The sequence below is a fragment of the Stenella coeruleoalba genome (assembly GCF_951394435.1).
Source record: "Stenella coeruleoalba genome assembly, chromosome: 7".
NCBI classification, from domain to species: Eukaryota; Metazoa; Chordata; class Mammalia; order Artiodactyla; family Delphinidae; genus Stenella; species Stenella coeruleoalba.
Window position 1 is genome coordinate 112,243,588 of NC_137153.1, and position 23,211 is coordinate 112,266,798.

The following is a 23,211-nucleotide window of genomic DNA, read 5'->3' on the forward strand; positions in this document are numbered from 1 at the left end:
GCTCACTGATTCAAACAGTTCTGAGAGATATCTCTCTGCCAGACTCTCTCAGCAATAGCAAGTGGGCGAGTATCAGCTACAAGCAGAAGCAATTGGTCTGAAGGCACACCCAGCACCTAAGGACAACCCATCGTCCCTCCTCGGAACCCCAGACACGCTTCACAAACAGATGCCATGTGCAGAAGGATTCACATTTATTGGTTCAAATACAGTACCTAACATTTTCTAAACATGCATTTCACACTAATTGGTCACATTTCCACAGGTAGTCAATTCACAGAAAAGGGCCCATCCCTTGCCAGATGGCAGGGTGGGAGGTAGCAGAGGGCCTGGGTAGCAGAGCCCGCCAACTATCACTTGGTCATGCAGGATTGATGGAGCCAGGTTGGCGGGCAGCCCTTGGCCGGCCCTTTGGGGACAAGGGCTCAAAGACATCCTGTTTACTCGACTCCTATACAGGACTGTGGGTAGAGGTGGGCCTCAGGTAGGCAGCCCAGGGGAAGGCTCATGGATGCACGTGCCACCAGAGCTCCTGAGGGTGGTGTCACGGGAGGTGGTGCTCCCTGTGCCTTGGATCATAGGAGGGAAATGGAAGCCTCTTCAAGGGGGTGGCTAGTCCCTGGCTGGGCAGGTGGGAAGGACTCCCCAGACATGGCCCAGACATTACAACACAGCCACAAACCCCTATTGCAGGCCTGGGATGGCAACATAGACAAAAACACCAACACCCCAGGGCAGGCGGGGTTTCTTTCCTAACAGAAACATGTAAACAGAGCAGGAGCTACAGTATTCTTTTCCCACAAGATTCCTCAGAGAGGAATAGACCAGGATGTCACTCAAGAGGTAGTTTTTTTTTTTTTTTTTTCATGGAAATTTGAGTCAACAACATTATCACCTATTATAAGACATTTCAGAGAAAGAAAACAATGATCACCAAAGGGCAAAAATGATCCTTTGGCTGGCAGGGCTGGCTCTCGGATTTGGAAGACTAGCCTCCACCATTAAGACAACTTTTTTCTTGGGCTCGAAGCAAGCTCTGGCCTGATTCACAGCTTCCATTTGAGCCTGCAACTGATTCCTGAGCAGGCTGTGGCCCATTGAGGGCCACAGGCCCAGAGAAGGGAGGCCAGATGGGGACTGGATTAGGCAGAGGGACCAGGCATCTTGTGAGCCGGTAGTGGCAGGGTCACTGTGGCTCATGTTGCAGGACAGCCATAATTCTTCAAGTCTCAAGGGAGCCCAGCTCTGGCCAAAGAGGAAGCCCCAGCATCTTTTCTGGGGGCCCTGCCTCTGAGGAAACAGTCCAGGTCTGGCTCCCAAGCCCAGAAAAGAAGCTGTTGCTTGTGGTAGCCAGGAGAGGGGTTTCTGGGGACCCTGTAATTAAATACACATCCCTGAGCTGTGGTCCTAGAAACCCTTGCCTCAAGGCTAACCAGTTTCCAGCACCTGGTGGAATGATTGCCGTTTCTTATCCTGAGACACAGATAAAACATCATTTCACAGACACTGGACATAGATGCTTCAAGCTGAGGGAAAAGGGAGGAATGATCAACTGCAAAGGCAGAGGGGAGTGCAGGGGGACTCTCATGGATCAAGTCGGGGAAAGTAAGAGTGGTGGGGTTCTTGTTTAGTTTTTTTTTTTTAATTTTTTTTTTTTTTTTTACTTTAAAAAAAATCAAAGAAAAATTTAAAGTTTAATAAAAGGGCTGGTCTAAAAGACTGGATTTCTTAAAACAATTGCAAAATTTTAAAAAGCAACAAGGAAAAAAAGACATAGACCAGGGGCCCAGAGCTAAAGACTTGGAACCACTGCTCAACTTCCTGCCCTGCTGGGAGGCCAGAGTCCCTTTACTTTGGCCAACCTTGGACATGGCCTACATGTTGCCCATACTGGGTTTGTCCGTCTGTCTCTGTCTGTCCCATTCCCCAATAAATTGAGAACAAACAAAGGTAGGATATGGGCAGCAGAGCAAGGCAGCTAGCTCAGAGAGCCCAGGGCTTTAAGGACCTGGTGACACACTGGCCATGGCAGGACTCTCTTCCCTGATAGTGGGTGGCAGGTGAGAGGCACGGTGCTGTGGAGAGGGTGACTGTGATGATGCCATGGAGACCCCTCAGTTCCCTCTATCCCTCCTCCTCTGGATCTGGGGAATAGGACAGAGGTTCTTGCCTGCTGCTTTCTGTCCCTGGAGGTTTGCCCACCTCACTTACGGATCAGGCCTGGCTGGGGGGCTGGGTATCCTCTGAGCCAGATGGAGTGCTTTGAGACAGGTTCTGGGGAGTTTCTCCAGACTGAGGGTAAGACCACCAAGCCTTGTGAAAGACTCCAAAAGTCTACAAAGGAGCCACAGAGCATGAGTTGTAGGTGAAGTTCCAAGATTCCAAACTTCTGTCTTCGGTCAAGAAAACATTCAAAGGGAAAGGAAGGGAATAGCTTGTACGTTTAAACGCAGTGCAATGAGGTGGGATTCTCCTTTACCACACAGCCTTCAGGGTCATATTTTTATGGTGGAAAAATTCTCACTCAAAGTGAGTGCTGCTGGTGGCAGGGGATCAGAGAGAGGACAGAAGGGAGGGGAATTACAGACAACATGCACAACTTTTTTCTTTTCCACTAGCAAAAAGGCTACCTGTTAACCAAACATCATGGGAAGAAAGGCAAAACATAAACACATCAAACCTCCCCCTCCAACCTTTCTCTGTGTCCTTCAAACTGAATTCACAAATACATCTAGTGGCTGACCTAATGTCTCCACACTGCTAGCTACACTCCTACCTTCCTCTCATAATACCTGAGTTTGCGACGCAACACAGTCACTTTACCCTGTTTAAAAAAAGCCCACGTCATAAAAGGACTGGGTGCAGAAGACATTAAAGGTGGTCCACAGGTCAGGCTCCAGCTCGGAACACAAGGCCACTTGGCTCAGAGATTCTGCAGGGCTCTCAGCAATGAATGGGCTCTTTGTTCTTGTGGAATCTGCTGCAAACATTTGTAAAAATGGATTTGTACAATGGCAACTTGCAGAACCTTTCCCCCACTCCACAAATTAACAACTTGCTCTGTTTAATGCTGCATTATCAAAGAGACATGTTGCTGCCTCATGGAGAGCAGTTCCCTCTGGCTCCCAACCCAACCAGTAAAATGCTTAATTTAAGAGAAAAGCAATTTCAAAACATAATAATAATTTGGCCGATGGAAATCTAGCAAAGAAAGATGCAGCACATAAGAGCCATCCTGGAGAAGGGGTCTCTGATATGTGTATCTTCCCCTACCTTGAGGAAAGCGGCTCGGAGTCTGACCTGTAGCCAGAGTGTGATCTAGTTGGTTAAATGAGCGGAAAAACAAAACTATTGTGAATTTAGAAATAAACAAATACACACACACAAATCTTCCCATTGACATGTGAAAAACATTCTGGTTGGCGCTTTTCCTGAGGACCACGTCTCTTCTTTTTCTTTTCCTTTCTCAGAGCAAATGGGGAAACGGCACTGGGAAGTAATGTTCTGAGTTTTAGATCCATCAAGGGATAAAGTCATCACTCTGCTGGTACCCGTAACATTTCACCAGAAAGAAAAAATTACAATCCGACACGGACTACCCGATATGCACACAATGTGGTGGCCCTCTGAGTAAGTGTGCTAGGCTGAGCGGGGAAGAGAGCAAACAGCCTTTGACTAAACAGGCAAAAGGAGGTCCTGTAGGCCCCTCAAGCCTAGCCAGGGATGTACCCAGCTAACTGGCCTGTCTGCTGCATTGGCTGTGGGAGGTACGTGGGTTTAGGCAGGGACAACTGCTGTAGTAAGGCAGAGAAGGGAAAAGCACCTGAAAGAGTTCCATGACAGACCTTGTGTGACTGCTGGCCAAAGCCAAGAGGGTAAGGAACATTTCCCAGGACTAGGTGGGGCAGGTAGTGAAAGAACAAGGGGTCCAGGCCATACCTGCAGAGGGGGCAGCCAGGCCTTTAGAAACATGAGGTAGTTTAAAGCCCCCCTTCCCTTCCAGAAGCTGTGGACTCCAGCCCTCCAGACCCTGGTCAGTCAGGCCACTGATAACTCTAAGGGGCAGCTGGGCCACTCTGGATCTTGGGCTTACTATTCTGAAGAAACCTGGTTTCATTTTGGGAGAGATTAGGAGAGCATGGAGTAGAATGTAGGGACAAAAATTCTGGTCAGCAGATGGGTGAATGATCCTTCCAGCTGTTTGGAAAAGAGACTGCAGTTTCAGATTCAGATCTGGAGGTGGAATGGGATGGGGTGGGGAGAGAAACAGGGAACTCCAAAAGAGGAGTGTTTATGCTATTAGCAGTCTGGCCTTTGTCCCACTACTCTTTGAAGGTGAAAGGAGAGTAAATCAGTAGTGGGCATCAGGATTCTGGACATGACATTCTGAACTCACCTGTTCTTTTCAAAGGGCCAATAGGAAGTCAAGTTTATAAGGGAGAGGCAATGAGTCTAAAGAAAGTAAGGAAACTAGGTAGCTGTGAGCCCCAAGGGAGATGGTAGGCAAATCCCAAGGATTAGCTGACCGCTAGGGCTTTGCCTAGGTGAAAAGGTGACAGTGGCAGAAATTAGTAGTGGTCGTATGGATGGTGGGGAGGGGAGGCCCCACAGTGTGGTGTGAGAGAAGAAACCCTTCTCCCTGAGGACTCGTCTGGAGGGAGGACACCTACCTTAGATTTGGTCACTGTGCCCAACTCTCAGCTTTCATGCTTTCCAAAGAAAGGAGACAGCTAAATCCCCATCTCTGGTCCTGTTCCCAATGTCTCATCCACTTTGCTTAGTAAACCTCCTAATACCACTTTCCCTTTTATGGTGTGCTCTCTTACCTGGTAATTCTGTAGCTAGAAAAAGGCAGTTTGCTCTCTGACAGACAAATGTATGAATCTGCTGAGAACATGTGGAAAAAGTAGGGTTGGTCACACCCCTCCCTTTCCAATGAGGTAGTCATCTTTGTCAATATTATGGAAATAGTCATCTCAGTCCCATCCCACCCTCTCCCTCAAAATACAAAAGAACTATCTCTAAACAATGACAACACTGTAACATTAAACATCTTCACATTCTGTAAACTGCAAGGAAATGCATCGGCTGCATTCACACAAAAGCATGTGCATCATGTTGAAGGCCATACATTCAACTCTGTCGTGAAATAAATATATAGAAAAATGAGGTTAAAAAAACAAGACAAACAAACAAAAACTCTTTTGCTATGGAGGCAACTGGCAAGGCTGCTCCACAGCCTCCATCTTGGTCTCTCTGGCTCTTTCTTCCGGAGCCTGTCCTGCCCACCCCAGGCCTTGCCATTGGCCTGAGGAGGGGTGCTGGGGACAGGTCACTCCTTGCCCACACTTGTCTTGCAGGAATGCAGCACCACCTTAAAGAGGAGGGGCAGCTGCTCCAGGGGTACATTCACCATCTTTCCTGGGAAAAGGCAGAAAAAGAAGAGTTAGCCGTGGCCACTAGTAGAAGGGCGTGTTTGCCTCCTCTCGGGCTGGTGAAAGAACACTGCCTTTTCTAGTGACTGGGGCGAGGAAAGTGCCATGAGTTATTACAAAGGTAAAACAGACTGGGCTAACATCCTATTACCCAGACCTATTTTGGTGCCTTAGGGAGTCCAGTAATGGTGCAAGCTCTAATTGTTGCTACTATCCAAAGAATACTGAACTCTATGCTAGGTGTTTAAATACATTATCTCATTTAATTCTCACAGTATTTCTGTATGACAGATTTTACTTTTTATCCCCATTTTACAGATGAGGAATCTGAAACTGAAAGGTATTCCCTGATGTCCTCTTAGAGCGAAAATAATGAGAAACTTATATCCTATTTCATTTCCTAGTAGATTCTTTAACTAGCATTCTATAAAATACTGCTCTTCAGAATAGTATAATGGGTTAATAAAACGTAGCAAGGAAAAAGGAGATGGGGTTTACAGGGGCAAATAAATTGAGAAATTCAGGGTTAAAACAGGTTTTTTTTTTTATTGGAGGATTTCTAAGAGCACTCAGAATGCTAATATACTTTGTAAATATGAGGCTATAGTTCTTCTCCCTGACAGAACCCTACAGTCACCTGGTAATTGTTTTTTTAAAATACTGATGACCAGGCTCCACTCCATATCAATTAAGTCAGAATCTTTAGAGGTGCAGCACAAGAATGGATATTTTTTAAAAGCTTCCCAGGTGATTCCAAGGGCTGTCAGTGTTGACAACCCAGCTCTGTGGGGGAGAGTGGGGTATAATTATTGACCTGTATTTCACAGAGCACCTGATTAATATTTTGCTTGGTAGAACATAGTTTTAAAAATGCTGAGACATACACTATCAAAACACTCCTAAAATTCCAATAGTTTATTTAAGTCCAGTTCACACCTCCTAGACTACTTTGTGGCCCAAAAAGTAAAATTTGATTTTATCAGACTGAAAATTTTTTTCCTTCAAAATTGTACGGCTGAATTTTACAGGAACAATCTCAGCCCAGAGGTCACATTTCTGAGCTGCCCCTCAGTATGTGCTAGATAACTATAAACAAGAATCTTTATCGAATGAAGTAAAGCAACAACAAAAGCCAGGATTTCATGTTGAAATGGACGTATTTAAATGTCAAGAAGCTCAGAAAGGGGTTAAGACCACAAAACAACTAAAACAAAAATTCCTTATGAACACAGGATTTTTGAGAATTATTTTAAAGATATCACTTTTAATGAAAGATCCTCAAAAACCTATAGGCAATTCTATGAAATAAAATCAATTAAAACATTGAGATATAGTTAGTTCACATGCCAAAAAATCCACCCTTTTAACGTATATAATTCAGGAAATGACGTTAATTTGAGAAACTCTGAGCTTCTTTCCCCATCCATAGAATGGCCATAATATCACCAACCACCAGTCCTGCAGAAATTGAGATTAAGTGATATCAGGTCACAAAGGACCCTGCACATCACAGGAGCTTAGGAAATGTTAGATTCTCCTCCCTACAAAGAAAAAACAAACTTCTCATTATAATATAACTTTTCTGAGGGCAGGGGTAGTACCTCTTTTATTGAGCTGGTGATAGGCCTGGCATCAAGCATCCTGAAAACACTGCTTTCCTCATTCCCTTCACAAGTTAAGAAAAGCAAGGAAGGGTTGGAAGCCCAGGACCCAGAATGTTACCTGCAATATAGCGAATCTCAGGTAAGCACATCATGAGGTCAGGAAAACGGTTCGGCTGATGTGTATATTTATATTCAGTGAAATCCTGGCAAATGTACCAATATCGTTTGTTCAATTGTTCCAGCTGCGAGGCACTGGTCAGACCCCTGATATCTGTGAAAAAAACACAGGAAATGGGAGGGGCTTTATAATGTGGAAGAAACACTGGCTCCTTGAATATGTGTATCTTTCAATGAAAAGTTATTAAACATTGTCTCAACAGGGGATCTTCTCTGTTTCTGACAGGGAGGAACAAAAGCTCTGGGTCAGGGAAGAGAAATAAGATAAAGGAAAAAATTATCAAGGACAATCACTAGACTGAGCCCCCTGAGGGCTAGGCTTATCTTTCTCAACTCTGTACCCAGCTCCCAGCACAGGGCTTGGCACAAATGGGCACCAGCGGATGTTGAACAACTAACTGAATAATCTACCTTTCCCAATTTATCCTTCACAGTATCTTTAAATTTGCTCTTTGCTGGAACCATTCAGAAACCTTCACATTTCTACATACAATTACACATGGTATCCTATGTGCTTCTACTCATACTATTCTACCTGGGCCACTGGTATTCTACTGGGTCGCTCCAGTTTTTTTTTCTGTGTATAAGTATATCTTGTTTTATTGTGCTTTGCTTTACTGCACTTCACAGATATTGCATTTTTTACAAATTGAAGGTGTGTGGCAAGTCTGCACCAAGCAAGTCTATCAGTGTCATTTTTTCCAATGGCATTTGCTCATTTCGTGTCTCTTTGTCACATTTTGGTAATTCTTGCAATATTTCAAGCTTTTTCATTATTATTAGATTTGTTATGAGGATCTATGATCAGTGATCTTTGATGTTACTATTTTAATTGTTTTGGGGTGCCACAAACCGCGCCCGTATGAGACGGTAAACTTAATTGATAAATGTTGTGCATTCTGACTATTCCGTTAACTGGCTGTTCCACTGTCTCTCTCCCTCTCATCGGGCCTCCCTATTCCCTGAAACACAACAATATTGTAATTAGGCCAATTAATAATCGTACAATCGCCTGTAAGTGTTGAAGTGAAAGGAAAAGTCACATATCTCTCACTTTAAATCAAAAGCTAGAAATAATTAAGCTCAGTGAAGAAGGAACGTCAAAAGCCGAGATAGGCTGAAAGCTAGGTCTCTTGTGAGTTAGCAAAGTTGCGAATGCAAAGGAAAAGTTCTTGAAGGAAACTAAGAGCACTACTCTAGTGAACACACAAATGATAAGAAAGCAAAACAGCCTTATTGCCGATATGGAGAAAGTTTGAGTGGTCTGTATAGATCAAACCAGCCACAACATTCCCTTAAACCGAAGCCTAAGCCAGAGCAAGGTCCTAACTCTCTTCAATTCTATAAAGGCTGAGAGAGGTGAGGAAGCTGCAGAAGAAAAGTCTGAAGCTAGCAGAGGTTGTTTCATGAGATTGAAGGAAAGCCGCCATCTCCATTAAAGTGTGAGGTAAAGCAGCAGCGCTAATACGGAAGCTGCAGCAAGTTATCTAGAGATCTAGCTAAGATAATTAAAGAAGACGGCTACACTAAACAACATATTTTCAATGCAGACGAAACAGCCCTATATTGGAAGAAGACACTATCTAGGACTTTTCATAGCTCGAGAGAAGTCAATGTCTGGCTTCAAAGCTTCAAAGGACAGGCTGACTCTCTTGTTAGGGGCTAATGCAGCTGATGACTTTAAATTGAAGCCAATGCTCATTTACCGCTCCGAAAATCCTAGGGCCCTTAAGAATTACTCTAAATCTACTCTGCTTGTGTTCTATAAATGGAACAACAAAGCCTGGATGACAGCACTTCTGTTCACAACCCGGTTTACTAAATATTTCAAGCCCACTGTGCAGACCTACTGCTCAGAAAAAAAGATTCCTTTCAAAATATTACTGCTCACTGACAAAGCACCTGGTCACCCAAGAGCTCTGATGGAGATGTACAATGAAATTAATTTTGTCTTCATGCCTGCTAACACAACATCCATTCTGCAGCCCATGGATCAAGGAGTAATTTCAACATTCAAGTCTTTCTATTTAAGAAATACATTTCCTAAGGCTGTAGCTGCCCATAGATAATGATTCCTCTCAAGGATCTGGGCAAAGTAAACCAAAAACCTTCTGGAAAGGATTCACCATTCTAGATGCCATTCATGATTCACTGGAAGAGGTCAAAATATCAACATTAACAGGATTTTAGAAGAAGGTGATTCCAACCCTCATGGATGACTTTGAGGGGTTCAAGACTTCAGTGGAGGAAGTACTGCAGATGTGGTGGAAACAAGAGAACTAGACAGAATGAGAAGTGAAGTCTGAAAATGTGACTGAATTGATGCAATCTCATGATAAAACTTTAGCAGATGAGGAGTTGCTTCTTATGGATGAGCAAAGAAAGTGGTCCCTTGAGATGGAATCTACTCCTGCTGAAGAAGCTGTGTGAAGACCGCTGAAACAACAACAAAGGATTTAGAGTATTACATAAACTTAGTTGATAAAGCAGCAGCAGGGTTTGAGAGAATTGACTCTAAATTTGGAAGGAGTTCTACTGTGGGTAAAATGTTCAAACAGCATTGCACGCTACAGAAAGTTCGTTCATCAAAGAAAAAGTCAATTGACATGGCAAATGTCACTGTGGTCTTATTTTAAGAAATTGCCACAGCCACCCCAACCTTCAGCAACCACCACCCTGATCAGTCAGCAGCATCAACACTGAGGCAAGGGCTTCCCTGGTGGCGCAGTGGTTGAGAATCCACCTGCCAATGCAGGGGACATGGGTTCGAGCCCTGGTCTGGGAGGATCCCACAAGCGGCAGAGCAACTGAGCCCGTGTGCCACAACTACTGAGCCTGTGCTCTAGAGCCTGCAAGCCACAACTACTGAGCCTGCATGCCACAACTACTGAAGCCCAAGTGCCTAGAGCCCGTGCTCCGCAACAAGAGAAGCCACCGCAATGAGAAACTTGCGCACCTCAACGAAGAGTAGCCGCTGCTCGCCGCAAGTAAGAAAGCCCACATGCAACAACGAAGACCCAATGCAGCCAAAAATAAATTTAAAAAATAAATTCAAACAAACAAACAAACAAAAACAACACTGAGGCAAGACCCTCCACCAGCAAAAAGATTACAACTCGCTGAAAGCTCAATGATGATTAGCATTTTATAGCAATATTTTTTTTGAGGTATGTACTCTTTTTTTAAAAAATAAATTTATTTATTTATTAATTTATTAACTTTTTGGCTGCGTTCGGTCTTCGTTGCTGTGTGCGGGCTTTCTCTAGTTGCGGTGAGCGGGGACTACTCTTGATTGCAGTGTGTGGGCTTCTCATTGCGGTGGCTTCTCTTGTTGCGGAGCACAGGCTCTAGGCACACGGGCTTCAGTAGTTGCAGCACGTGGGCTCAGTAGTTGTGGCTCGCAGGCTCTAGAGCGCAGGCTCAGTAGTTGTGGCACACGGGCTTAGTTGCTCTGTGGCATGTGGGAGCTTCCCGGACCAAGGCTCGAACCCGTGTCTCCTGCTGCATTGGCAGGCGGATTCTTAACCACTGCGCCACCAGGGAAGTCCCCTGTACTCTTTTTTAAGACATAATGCTACTGCACACTTAACAGATCACAGTATAGTATAAACATAACTTTCACAGGCACTGGGAAACCAAAAAATTCATGTGACTCACTCTATTGCAATATTCACTTTATTGTGCTGGTCTGGAACCAAACCTGCAATATCTCCAAGGTACGCCTGTAGACGTCTCTCTCATTCTCATATATGTGTATATATATATATTATATAGTGTGTTCATATACGTATAAACACACACAATCCCCTTTTTCATATATAGAATATAAATATTCTATACATAAATCTTACCCAGCCTTTGAGGCCCAGATCTCAGATTTCTGGTCCTCCAAGTAGTTGTTACTGATCTCCCCCCATTTGAGGCTCAAGCAATGTAACAAGTGCCATCAGAATGTATACTTCTTGAGGCCAGGAACCTGGGATCTAATTTATTTCAATGTCTTTAATGTTCAACACAGGGCCTGGCCCAAGGGAGGCACACAGAACACCAGATAAATGCATGAAAGGTGCAGAAGCAAGAGGAAGAGGTCAGTATGAGGGAGGAGTAGGCAAAGAGGAGGGGATCAAGAGTCTCTGGACTAGGAAACTGAATACAGGAACACAGCATTTTCAATGTCGTAGGCCGCGAAACAGCCCAGCCCCACTCAGAGTAGAGTACTCATACGCTACTCTGGAAGAAAGGGAACACAAATCCTCCTTGCATACTCTGCTTACCAGCAGCTACCAAGCGCCGCTCTGCAAGTAATACTCCATGTAAATCACACCCACCACTCTTCGAATTAAAGCCATGCTTGATACGGGTGTGTGAGTTTTGTGCACCCCCGCTCTGCCCTGAAGGGGCCCATCAGCCTGTCACAGATCCCTTATCTCTAGTAGTTTCATCAGTCACTCTGCTCTTCTTCAGTCACTGGTAAACTTGGTGCATATTTTAAATGACGCATGTACTGTCCTTGATGTCTGTGTTTAAATGCATTAAAACTGACTAAACAAAGCAAATCCTCTTCCTTCCTCTATGAGTTATAGAGGCTGTGGCATTTAGGTTTGAAGAAAAAAATCCAAACCATGCTCTGTGCTATAGTGGGGCAGAATGATGATGAGGGCAGCACAGGACTTCCAAGATCGGCACCCACATGGTGTGACAGATTGTGTGACAGTCCTGAGGGTAAAGGGGGTAGGGGTGAAATGAAGGCAAAAGGGCAAATATTCACTGACAAAAAAAAAGTCTTTTCTTCTCACCCCCAGTTACTCACCTTGATTTAGGAAGTTAATTGCTTTCATGCAAGCATACTCCTCATTGCTCACTTTTAGCTGATGGAACTTGTGATACAGGTAGATGAGCCGCTCAATCACCTCCATCCCTTCATCACTAAATCTGGGGAACAGACACCGGTGTTAATAATGGGCTCTGATTACCAGTGGAGATAATGGAAGGGAGACAGAAGTCACCTACAGCTCCTTAAGGCAGCTAAGATAGGAAAGAGGTTGAGCTTGGGGGAAATGGAATCCAGACACATTTGTGAAAGACAGGTGAATCCATGGTTTGTCTAGAGGCCAAGGCAGCTCATACGAGCTGCTCTTCCCCAGGTCAGTTGGGGTCAATCAAATCTAAGTTCAAATCCAGCTCCATCACATACAAGCTATGAGACCTCGGGAAAGTCCTCTGACCTCTCTAAGCTTTGAGGACCTCCTCTGTAAAATAATGCTTGCCTGCTTGGGGTAACAAGGGTCACGGGGGTTTGGGATGTAAATGTAGAGAAGTATGACATCGTTAAGATACTGCTGTTGTTGCGATGCAGCCTGTAGTAACAATGGCAGCTACCATGGTGACTCTATGTGAGCTACTGCCACAATGAAGAAAAAGCTGCTGATTGTATTTAAGTTCACTGTTTCCAGCATGGCTGAGGTTATGTACAGGGAACATTTTTACTGGTATCCCTTGACTTCAGCTAGAGAGGGAGGGAGGGAAACATAAATTGAGCCTCCATGTCATGCCAGTTTCTGTGCTGGGCACTTTATGTGCATTATCTCATTTAGTTTTCTCAGCCCTACGTGCTAGGTGAGATTATAATCACCATTGTACAGATGAGAAACTGAAGTTCAAAGAATAGAAGGGACTGGTCCACAAGCACACAGCTGGTTGGTAGCAGAGCTAGAACCTTGAACCTGGGCTAACTCCCTAAGGCCATGATTTTCTCAATATCTGAGGTAGCATCCATGAGCAGAGAAGACTCAATGCTGACCATGCTGCTTTTTTTTTTTTAATGTTTTTTCTTTCAGGAGTGTTTTTTTTTAATTTTAATTTTATTTATTTTTGGCTGCATTGGGTCTTCGTTGCTGCACGCAGGCTTTCTCTAGTTGCAGTGCACAGGCTTCTCATTGCGGTGGCTTCTCTTGTTGTGGAGCTCAGGCTCTAGGAGTGCGGTCTTCAGTAGTTGTGGCACACGGGCTCAGTAGTTGTGGCTCATGGGCTCTAGAGCGCAGGCTCAGTAGTTGTGGTGCATGGGCTTAGTTGCTCAGCGGCATGTGGGATCTTCCCAGACCAGGGCTCGAACCCATGTCCCCTACACTGGCAGGTGGATTCTTAACCACTGTGCCACCAGGGAAGCCCCCATGCTGCTTTCTTTGGATTAGGAGTTAATTCCTTGGGGAAACACCAAGTTTTAGGCAAAGGAGCCCTAGGCTGGGGGACTAATACTCTGCGTCATAGTGGGTAATATCTTATACCAGAAATGGAGATACTCCCAAACCAAGGAGGCAAAGGCTTAGTGGGGAAATAGTTTATAAAAGCTGGGGTCAGGCCCAGCATCCACTCTTCTAGGTGATCCAGATAGGCCTCTGATGCAGCTGAGTCACAAAGAGATGCTTAGCCTCAGAGTTGCTTCCTGGTGACTTGTTCAGATCAGGGTACTACAGCTCCATGCTAGGCAAGAAGCCTCTATCTGGGTAGGGTCCAGAACTCCTGGGAATGTACTACTGCTGTCTGGGTCCTATTGCTTTCTGTGTTGACTGTGAAGGTTTCGCAAGGGCTTGGCTTCCTGGCCAGGCAGGACATTTTCTCTTCCCTTGGGGAAAGCCTGGCTCCTGTTGGGGCCAGAGGCACCTGTACTTCTCAAGCACCAGGGGGAGCCACAGCAGCAGCTACTTGCAATCCGGAGCCCTGACCCTCTGGGTCCCAGTTTGCTAGTTTGAACTACCATGTTTTCTCTGCTCCTGGCCCGATGGCTTTTAATACGTTCTCAGATTGGCTGATAGACACACTTACATTTAATAACCACTATAATAACCATACCTATTATTCTACCATTTGTTGAGTGTTTGCTACTTGCCAGGCCCTTTGTTAAATATTTTACATACATCATTTCATTGGATACTTCCAATAAATCCACAAAAAAGGATACTATAATCCTCTTTGTTCACTTGTGGAAACAAAGGCTCAGAGAGGTTATTTACTGTGCCCTTATTGTATTCTTACATTTTACCCTCCTGATAATCTGTGAGAAAAGTAATATCACCTTCATGTTAGGGAAGAGGAAGCAGAAGAGATGCCTTCTCCAAAGTTCTAAGTGAATAAAACAAATTAGTGGTGGTGGGGACAAGGTTTAAACCCAAGTTTTCTCATTCCAAGTCTGTTGCTTTCTCAGCACTACACTGTCCATTCCCTGACTGTCTTGTTCTTAACTGGCAACTGGGAAAGGCTACCACATGCTACCACAGGGGATACCTCAGGAGGTCTGTGTTCCCAGAGCAACTCAGCTCAGGGCCCAACCCAGAGTGGGTGTCGGACTCGCTGCAGTGCATAGAACTGCCCCTCCGCTGCCTCCATGATGCTGAGACGGGCAGGAAGCAGTATGCCTGTGAGTGAAGATCACTCCTCATCACAGTACTTTGTCAGCTACTTCTGTTCTTGCGAGGGAAAAGATCTTTACTAAAAATGCCCATCAGTATCTGTTTGGAAGGGTGGGGAAGAGATGGGATGGGGTAGGGCTTAAAAAAGGAGGATGCAGCAGTGTCAGCATCTGTCTGGTGGCCGAGCAGCATAGCAAGTAAAGATAACACTCTCTCCCCTCATCAGTAACCTCTTGCCGCAAGCGCTCACTCTGGCTCTGCAGAACCTGCAGGTGTGTGGCTACCAGCCAGACCCCTAGACAGCAATGCTAAACCTATTCCCAGTTGAGTCTTGACCTGAGGGACACAAAGGAACTCCCACATGCCTGGCCTGAGTATATGACCCAGATCTGCCCTCTCTCTTGGGGAGAGCACATACCCTCTTTCCCAAGCTTCCTAGGATAGGCAACCAGCATGGACCCCTGGCAGCCAGCCCAGCAGCCCCCACTCAATCTCCACAGCCTGACTGCAAAGATTTCCTCCACACCCCGCATCCCGCCCCTTGATAAACAAATTGTTCTCTGTTCCATGGGCCTGCTTTCTCCTGCAGCCGTGCCTCCTCCACATCTGCCCACTCCACAGTTCTAACGCCCCTGTATTCCCTGTCTACAAATTATCAACATTCAAAGCCTGAAAGTTGGACAAACACACCCATTCTTCTTCTAGGTTACCATTACACAAGCATGTTAGGACAAGGAAAACATTCCTGCCAGGATCCCCCAAACCACTGGACCATTCAGTCAGCAATTGAAGCTGACACTGTGTAAGTTATGTCCCATTAAGGGGGCTGAAAGGCCCAGTTGTCTCTTTTTCACTCATCTAAATGCACCTACTCCCAGAAGCAGTCATCAGCCACATCCTTAGAGGAACTGCCATCTCAGCACCCACATATAGACTCCAAGGAGAAAAGTAAGACTGCAGCTCCAGGACACATTCCAGAAAGTCAAACTTTTGAGAAGGCTGAAAAATTTAGTAATGGTAAAGAATCTGGGCTTTAGAGCACAACAGATCTAGATGATAATCTCAACTCCATCTCTTTTAGCTTTAGAGCCTTGAGTTTTCACCTCTCTGAACCTCATGCTCCTTCCTCATGTGTGGAACAGGGTTAATATTAGTACAGTCTCTTAGGGAAGTGGTGAGGACTAAACAAATGTTTGCAAAGCACTTAAGATGGAATTTGGCACAATAAACAGTCTATAATTGTTAGCTACTATCATTATTAACAGCAGCAGCAGCATCACTCGTGTTATCACAGCAAAAAGAAAAGACTGTGTTTCCTGAACCTTACAGCTAGGGTCTTAGCAGGGAAGCTGTGAGGTAACTTTCCAGAGATCTGGCAGAAATGGAGCTAGTGTTCACGAGATAGAAGTGTCCATTAAAGCCCATCTAGTGCAAGGCATCTTCTCCTAAGAGTGAAGGAGTCTTGATTAGGGCCAGGAGCAGTCACTGGCTGGTGCTACAATCTGCTTTAAATCAAATTCACCCGGCTCACTGTCTGATAACAGCCTGATTAAGGAAAATGGGCACCATAAATTTGATTCAATATTTGAGAAGAGAAAAGGAGGTGGTCATGTATCATCTGGGAAAAGTCTTTCATGACAGCAAGAACTCGCTTGCACTCAACAGTTGTGAAAAAGTAAAGGCATTTTGTGGGAGTGGGAGTAACGCCAGAGTAGGCAAGGTAGGGAAGAGCTGTGGCCAATTACAGACTCCATGCTCTCCACAGTCTGGGGACTGCCTTACAGTGATGAACCTGATTCCAAAGGTTCTCGTACTTCCACTTCCTCTGGCCTCCTGGGCAGTTCCACATGCATCTCAGACTCAACAGACCCCAAGTCAAACTCAGAGCGGCTCATCTCTCAACCCGTTCTTCCCAGGCTCCATTATCTTCGCTAAGAGAATTGGTGTCCACCTGCCTGGCAGTATCCCCAACTTTTCCACTCACTGAGGTCTCACTGACTTTACCTCCCTGTCATCTCTTAACTCTGTGCTGCCCTCTCTATTCCCATCGTCACTGCTGCCTTGTCCAGGACTTGTTTATTTTTACCTGGGCTATGGAACAGCTTCCTACACAGCCACTGTCTTCTAGCCTTGTCTATGCAATGCATCCTGAACTTTATAGCCACAGGGATCTTTCCAAAATGCAACTTGACATGTAATTGCTCTACTTAAAAATGTCCCATGACTTAATACTATTCACACAATAAAATCCGAGTTTTTCTGATTAGCATTTGAGCACCTTCATGACTCGTCTTTCCTGTACCTTTCTCTCCTGTCATTTCTCCCCTAATTTCTCTGCTCTCAGATATATCCTCTCTATACCCTAATCCACAGGATTGCTTTTTGTTATCTGCACAAACCAACCACCCAGAATCTCTACCTTCTAGGACTCTGTGTTATTCCCTGCCTGCCTCTTATTCTCTATATCTACCTAGAAAAATGCCACTTCAAGATGCAGCTCAAATGTCTTTTCCTCTTTGGCAACCATTCCCTGATTATGCAAGTAGAGGTACTCACTCCTTAGTCTATGCTTTCACAGTCCCTCATATGCCCCTCAATCTCCACTAATATCACCCTGAACTGTAGATTCTATCTGCTTCTATTTGCCCCCCAATCCCCTAAACCAAGAATATGGGCTCTCATCTCAGAAACCATGTCTGTATTATCTGTTATCCCAACACCCCTCCTCCAGGCACACACAACAGGTGCTCAATAAATGGGCATGTTGAACTAACATGTTGAAGTTTAACTTGTATTTTTCCATTGAAGGATTCCACAGTGGAGTGAGAGTCCTAACAACGAATCTACTTCTTATCCTCAGAACCCACTTGCAAGCTCAGCTGCAACATGTGTTCCAGAGTTAGCACTGTTCAATACAACTTTCTGTGACGATGGAAATATATATATACATCTGCAACTGTCCAATACAGTAGCCACTAGCCACATGTGGCTCCTGAGCACTTGAACTGTGGCTACTGTAAATGAGGAACTGAATTTTCCATTTTAATAACTTAAATAGCCACCTGAGGCTAGCAGCTACTATACTTGATAGTGCAGCTCTAGATTCTCCTTGGTAAGGATCCTTCCTAGAAAATAAAACTAGTTCAGCTGCTAGTTCAGCTAGTTCAGCTGAACTAGCACTCAGCTAGTTCAGCTGCTACTGGTCCCTGCCTTGCTCTCGGGGCTCAAGGGATTGGAAACAGTGGGATGGGGTGTCTTTCATGAAGCTTAAAGCCACGGAGAACCCTGCATGGCCAGTGATCCTTGCCTACCTGCAGAGGGCATGGGGAAACTCACCATTCTATAGAGAGGGGAGCCCACAGGCTGACTTTGTAGGCAGCCTCAGGCTGCACTGGTGGATTCCAGGCAAATAGGGAGGCCGGGCTCACTAGGCCAGCTCTGCAAACCCTGACAATATTAGAGCAGGCTGACTGCTATACAAACACTCAGTCAGCCCAGAGATACAGAGCAGGAGACAGGAATTTGATGGAAACAATGAATTAGAGGCTCAAGACAAGGGGTTAGGTTATCTGCAAAATCAGATGGCTCTGTTTAAGGACAAAATGTCATCTGGGTTAAAAACTCTGTCATTTATAGATTACCATCAAGCCTGTAAGCATCATTAATAAGGAAATATTAGAAAACCAGGGGGAGAAAGTACCCAGACTCCTCCCTCCCTCAGCTGTGCAAAGGGCCTTTGAAGGTGTTAGAGCTTCGCTCCCAGCCTAAGTCTCAACTTATCTTTACGCCATGGTGACTAAGTGGCAGAGGGAGATGCACCTCAGTCCTGTGTAGAGAAGTTTGGGGGCTGGTACTCTACCTTCTCCAGCTTTCTTCGATGGAGGAACCTTTTCTTCCCTCTCTCTTGGTGCTCTGGAATCCCATGACTTCCATTATTTTAAACTGTCTAATAAAGGTGAACTATTGAAAGGGCTTTTAAATGCGATTTAAACTTTATGTTTCACATGGATAAATCAGTAAGTCAGAAAAATTGTATCAAGAGGTCATTTTTCCTGATTTTGGGGTATTACCATGTGCTCCAGGTCTCCAAAGTGAGTGAGGAAAAGACCTGCTCTAGGCAGGGAGGTTAGAAGGATCCTAGCTGGCTGCGATGAAACTTTATGCCAGAAAACATCGAGGAGGAGAGTTTAGTATTTCAGTCCCATTCTCCTATCTCACTGCATCTGAGATACACTGAAAGAGCCTAGACTTTCAGTTGGGCAGGCATAGGTTCAAATCCAGGCTCTGGGTTCAAATCCAAAACCCTCAAGGGTAGGCCCCTCTGAACTTCAGTTTTCTCATCTATAAAATGGGCATAACAACACCTACAGTGCTGGAGACTGTGACAAAGAAAGATAATAATGTAAAATACCAAGCCCAGTGCTTGGCACACAGTAGGTACCACAATAACTCCTGAGTCTTTTTCTTGGATTGTAAACTACAGCTCAGAGCCCCTCACCTTGTAGGAAATGTTCTTTCCAGATACATTATCTTATCTCAGTAATCTAGATGTGACCAAAATAACAGCTTAGCACTTGCTAAGCTTTGCTGCACATTATCATTTATCCCTCACAACTACCTTGTTGGGGAGATACTGTCATTACCCCACTTTATAAATTCAGAACCTGAGGATCAGAGACTTGACCAAAGTTACAAAGCTAGTCAGCAGCAGAGTGAAGATTCAAGTCCAGCCACGTGTGGCTTTAATGCCCATCCTTTGGAGTGTCAGGCAGCCCTGCCTTGCAGAGATGACAATGGTTTGGTTGCCTGAGACTTTCTCCCCAGCCAGCAGCTCTCACCTATGTAGTTCTTCATCAGAGGGTGAGTACTTGGCGGTGACATCAGCCAGCTCCCCGAAGATCTGCTTGCTGTAAACAGTGAGGGAGGACAGCAGGATTAATTCCTGCCACGTAGAGCTCAGGAGGCACGTGTAATCCTTGATTGAGAGCTCGCAGAAGAAAGGCAGTTTCTTGATCCAGGCAATCTGCCTAAAAAGCAGCTCGTCAGCCAGGCGGCAAAGCAGGGCAAATAGCTCTGCTTGAGTCACAGCATATCTGGGGGGGTAGGAACAGGAGAAATTTACTTCTAGTGGCCAGAATGGTGAGGATGGGGGCAAAGGGAGAGAGTACTCCTAAGGGCACAAAGGGTCTCTGGCAGTGGGCTCCTTGCCCTTGACCAAGCATCTCCAGCTCCATTCAATTCAGTTTAATGATAAAGGGACAGGACTGGGGCCAGCAGTAAGCTCAGGGCTGGAGGAGCAGATTTGATAAGAAAAGGTTGCAAAGGGGAAAGGAGGCTTAGAAATTTGTGCAATTATCAGGGAGTATGACTTTTAATGCTCCATGTGTTAGAAGAAAATTCCGTCACTTTTGCACCAGTTTTGGAAATGAGGGCTCCATTAGGGTGAATCTGGTGCCTACTCAATACAGGGATTGGCACAAAAATGAGCCTCGGGGCGAGATGGCTGAAAGAGAAGAGAACAGGTTCAGAAGCTTTTCTTGCTCTCATTGCACCCCCTGGTGGTGCGAGTTCAGGAAAGTAAGCTACTGCGGGATGGAAGGAGCAGGGCATTTCTCATCTCTGGGCTGGAGGGGATAGGGTCCCAGTTTTCTTTCTCTCAAGGCCCCTGTCATGACTCTTCCCCACACCCCCACAACAGATTTATAAAGGTTTTGGTGGTGGCCTTCTTGTGGCAGACATCTGAATTTCCTCTTCTGAAATTGGAAACTAGCTTAAGAAATCTCAGGATACCTTTTGGAGCAGAGGGGGCAGTCTAAGCTTAATAACACTCAGCCTATGCTCCAGGCTAAATGAATAATGAGTAGAGTAATGGGTGGGCTGAATTATCATCTACTCAGGCAGAGCTGACAGGATTGAAAGAGTATTCCTTCCACCCACTCAGGCCTGCACACAGAGCACACGGCCCTAGGCTACTGATGAGTATGTTGACTACGGATACAGACAGGCCACAACAAGTTAGTGCCTTGAGTGCCCTGTTAAGAAGACTAAACTTAATGTATGATTATTCCCAGAATTACACCTCATCTCTGGCACAGAAGCACTCAGACACATTCCAGAGACTGGCGTACCTCGGCCCAACTAGAAAGAAAAGTCCTTTAATCCCAACTCCATAGGGATTGATAAATAGCCCCCACTCTATGAGAAAAGATGCTCAAGAGAAAAATGAGGGAGCACTAACTTCAACAATAAGCAAAGATTTGTCCTCTGATGCTCGAGTCATTGCTTATTATCCCCCAACTCATTCCAAAGCCTGAGGTACAGCAGCCAGGGATGAAGATGGGTGTGGGGTAGGGACCACTTTGAAGCTACAGGGCTAAATAGACCAAGGCTCACTCACCCATCTTCAATCAACATGGGCGTGCCCAATGGCTCCAGGTCCTCGGCTGACACCAGCTGATGAATCAGACTATATGACTGGGGATCCAGGCTGCGAGCTTGTGGGGGCAGAAGTGGAGAGTGGGCAGAATAGCTAAAAAGGTGCGGTATATATTGATAGTGTGGAGGCACAGACATCCCCATGTATTGATCCCTGAATGCCATGAATCCATTTAGTTCCACAGACCTACTGGAGAGAAAAGTCTCATGTCAAGCAGAAACATCGCAGGTCTACTGCCTACTCAAAGGAAGTGAGCTAGGAGGTGGCTCAGGTGTTCTCTGGCCATGCACTCTGTCTTCATTAAGCTAAGGACATAATCAATGGTTACACGCATGTCTCCCCTACTAGATGGGGTCCCTGTGCAAATGTGCATATGTGTGGCTCACCTCTGGACATCCAGAACTTGGCAGAGCTGTACTGAAAAACACTGGTTAAATGACCTCTCTGTACAGGTGCCACATTTGGAGAGTTTCATAGAATATTCATAGACTATGATGACAAAGGTGAGTGTTTGTATTTTATACTGCTAGGACAACTAAGTCAGAAACAGGCTAAGTACCTTGCCAGGCCACAAAACAAATCCAGCACCTAGCAAAGAACCTGGCATGTGGCAACAACTCCCTAAACATTCAAAGGAAGGAACAAACTAAGGAACAAACGAATGAATGAAAGTTATAATGAAATATCAAGAGAAAGGAATATTCTTATCTTCCCCACCTTTCTTGGAGAAATCTAACAGTCAACTAGTTTTACCTAGATGACCCCTCCTGTAACAGGGGCTGGCAAACTATGGTCCATGGCCTGTTTTGGTAAATGAAGTTTTATTAGAACACAGCCACACTCATTCATTTACCTATTGTCTCTGGCTGCTTCCAGACCACAATGGCAGAACTGAGTAGTTGAGACCTAGACTGTGTGGATTGCAAACCCTAAAATATTTACTATCTGGCCTTTATAAAAAATGTTTCTCAAACCCTGTCCTAAAATAAAGATTTCTGGAGAAAGAAAATCTTCCTTGGTAGCTGATGGCTCTATTTCACACCTAACAACTAACTTAAGATATCATTCTAGAACCAAGAGTCTTCAAACTGGTATTTCATGACACCAGCAAATCTAACTTGAAAAGTTTTCACTGTTTCCTAAAATTTATAATGTGAAAATCTTCACTCTTGCTGAGACAGAGAAATGATAACTTAATTCGATATTGTCAATGTGGTTTTTTTTAAAATGATAAAGTAAGTGAGAGAAAAGAGCTACAATTAAAATGTTATTCTGTTAGGTGAAGAATGTATGGGCACGGATAGTGGCTATAGCACTTTATCAATCTGCGGAAGAGACTGCTGACATTTTCAAGGTCTTTAGCTAAAAAATGGGCTGTAAAATGCTGCTTTGCATCATCGTCACCCCAACCCCAAAAGACTGAGGAAGCAAGAGTACAATGGCTGAGACGGACTGGCAGGAATACCCAGCCCAGCTCAGAGGTTGCTTGTGGGTCCATTCTTTGGGTGATCCCTAGATGATGTTGGGTTTGCCTTGAAGCTCACCTGGAGGACAGTGTGGAGCCTGGTGAGGGCTGGTTGCTCTCTGAAGCCCTGTTCCCAGGGGAACTGTGGTCGCTGTCACCATGGTTGCTCCAGTGAGTGGCCTCTTCCTCAAATTCCTGCCCAGACATAATCCTTTCGATCTCTTCCTCTGATATCTTTGACAAGGAATTGATATATGTTAGCCTGGGTGTTCCTTCTTTAGGACTGAGAACTTATTTAAATGTCATGGGGCTTCTTAGAACTCTCTAGAGAGAAAGACAAATTCCCTCCCCTCCACCCACATACTCCAGGTCTCTCTCTCACTAATCTTAGGACAGCTTGGTTGCCTGCCTGCCAGCACTATGGCTCACCATGGCATTCCTTTCGTCCATTTACCCTCCTCCCAGCCACAAAGCCTCTAGGTTCCTCAACACTCCTCTTTGTCCTTAGTCTATTCTTTCCTGCCGCTGAAACACCACTCTTCAATAACAAACTCCTACTTGCCATTTAAGACCCAATTCAAATGTCACCTTCTTTTTGAATCCTTCTATTACTAAGCGCAGACAGAATTTTAGGTCCTTCTTCTATCCACTCATAATTCTGTGTATTCTGAGAGAGGCAGAATACCAT

The 23,211-nt window shown here is 45.0% G+C and overlaps 1 protein-coding gene across 2 annotated transcripts in view; it reads right to left on the reverse strand.

Moving 5' to 3' along the window:
- Positions 1-1,631: 1,631 nt before the first annotated feature.
- The window catches only part of NR6A1 (nuclear receptor subfamily 6 group A member 1), a 205,535-nt gene continuing 183,955 nt past the window's right edge, over positions 1,632-23,211 (reverse strand). Inside the window, exons 5-10 of one of the 2 annotated variants that reach the window (XM_079926417.1) lie at positions 22,603-22,757; positions 21,020-21,244; positions 19,461-19,715; positions 12,027-12,148; positions 7,158-7,310; positions 1,632-5,421 (exon numbers count right to left, since the gene is read on the reverse strand). In XM_079926417.1, coding sequence (XP_079782543.1) covers positions 5,333-5,421; positions 7,158-7,310; positions 12,027-12,148; positions 19,461-19,715; positions 21,020-21,244; positions 22,603-22,757 — 999 coding nt within the window. In that variant the 3' untranslated portion in view covers positions 1,632-5,332. Of the gene's footprint in view, positions 5,422-7,157; positions 7,311-12,026; positions 12,149-19,460; positions 19,716-21,019; positions 21,248-22,602; positions 22,758-23,211 lie in introns of both variants that reach the window. The other variant, XM_079926416.1, reaches the window with a different exon arrangement.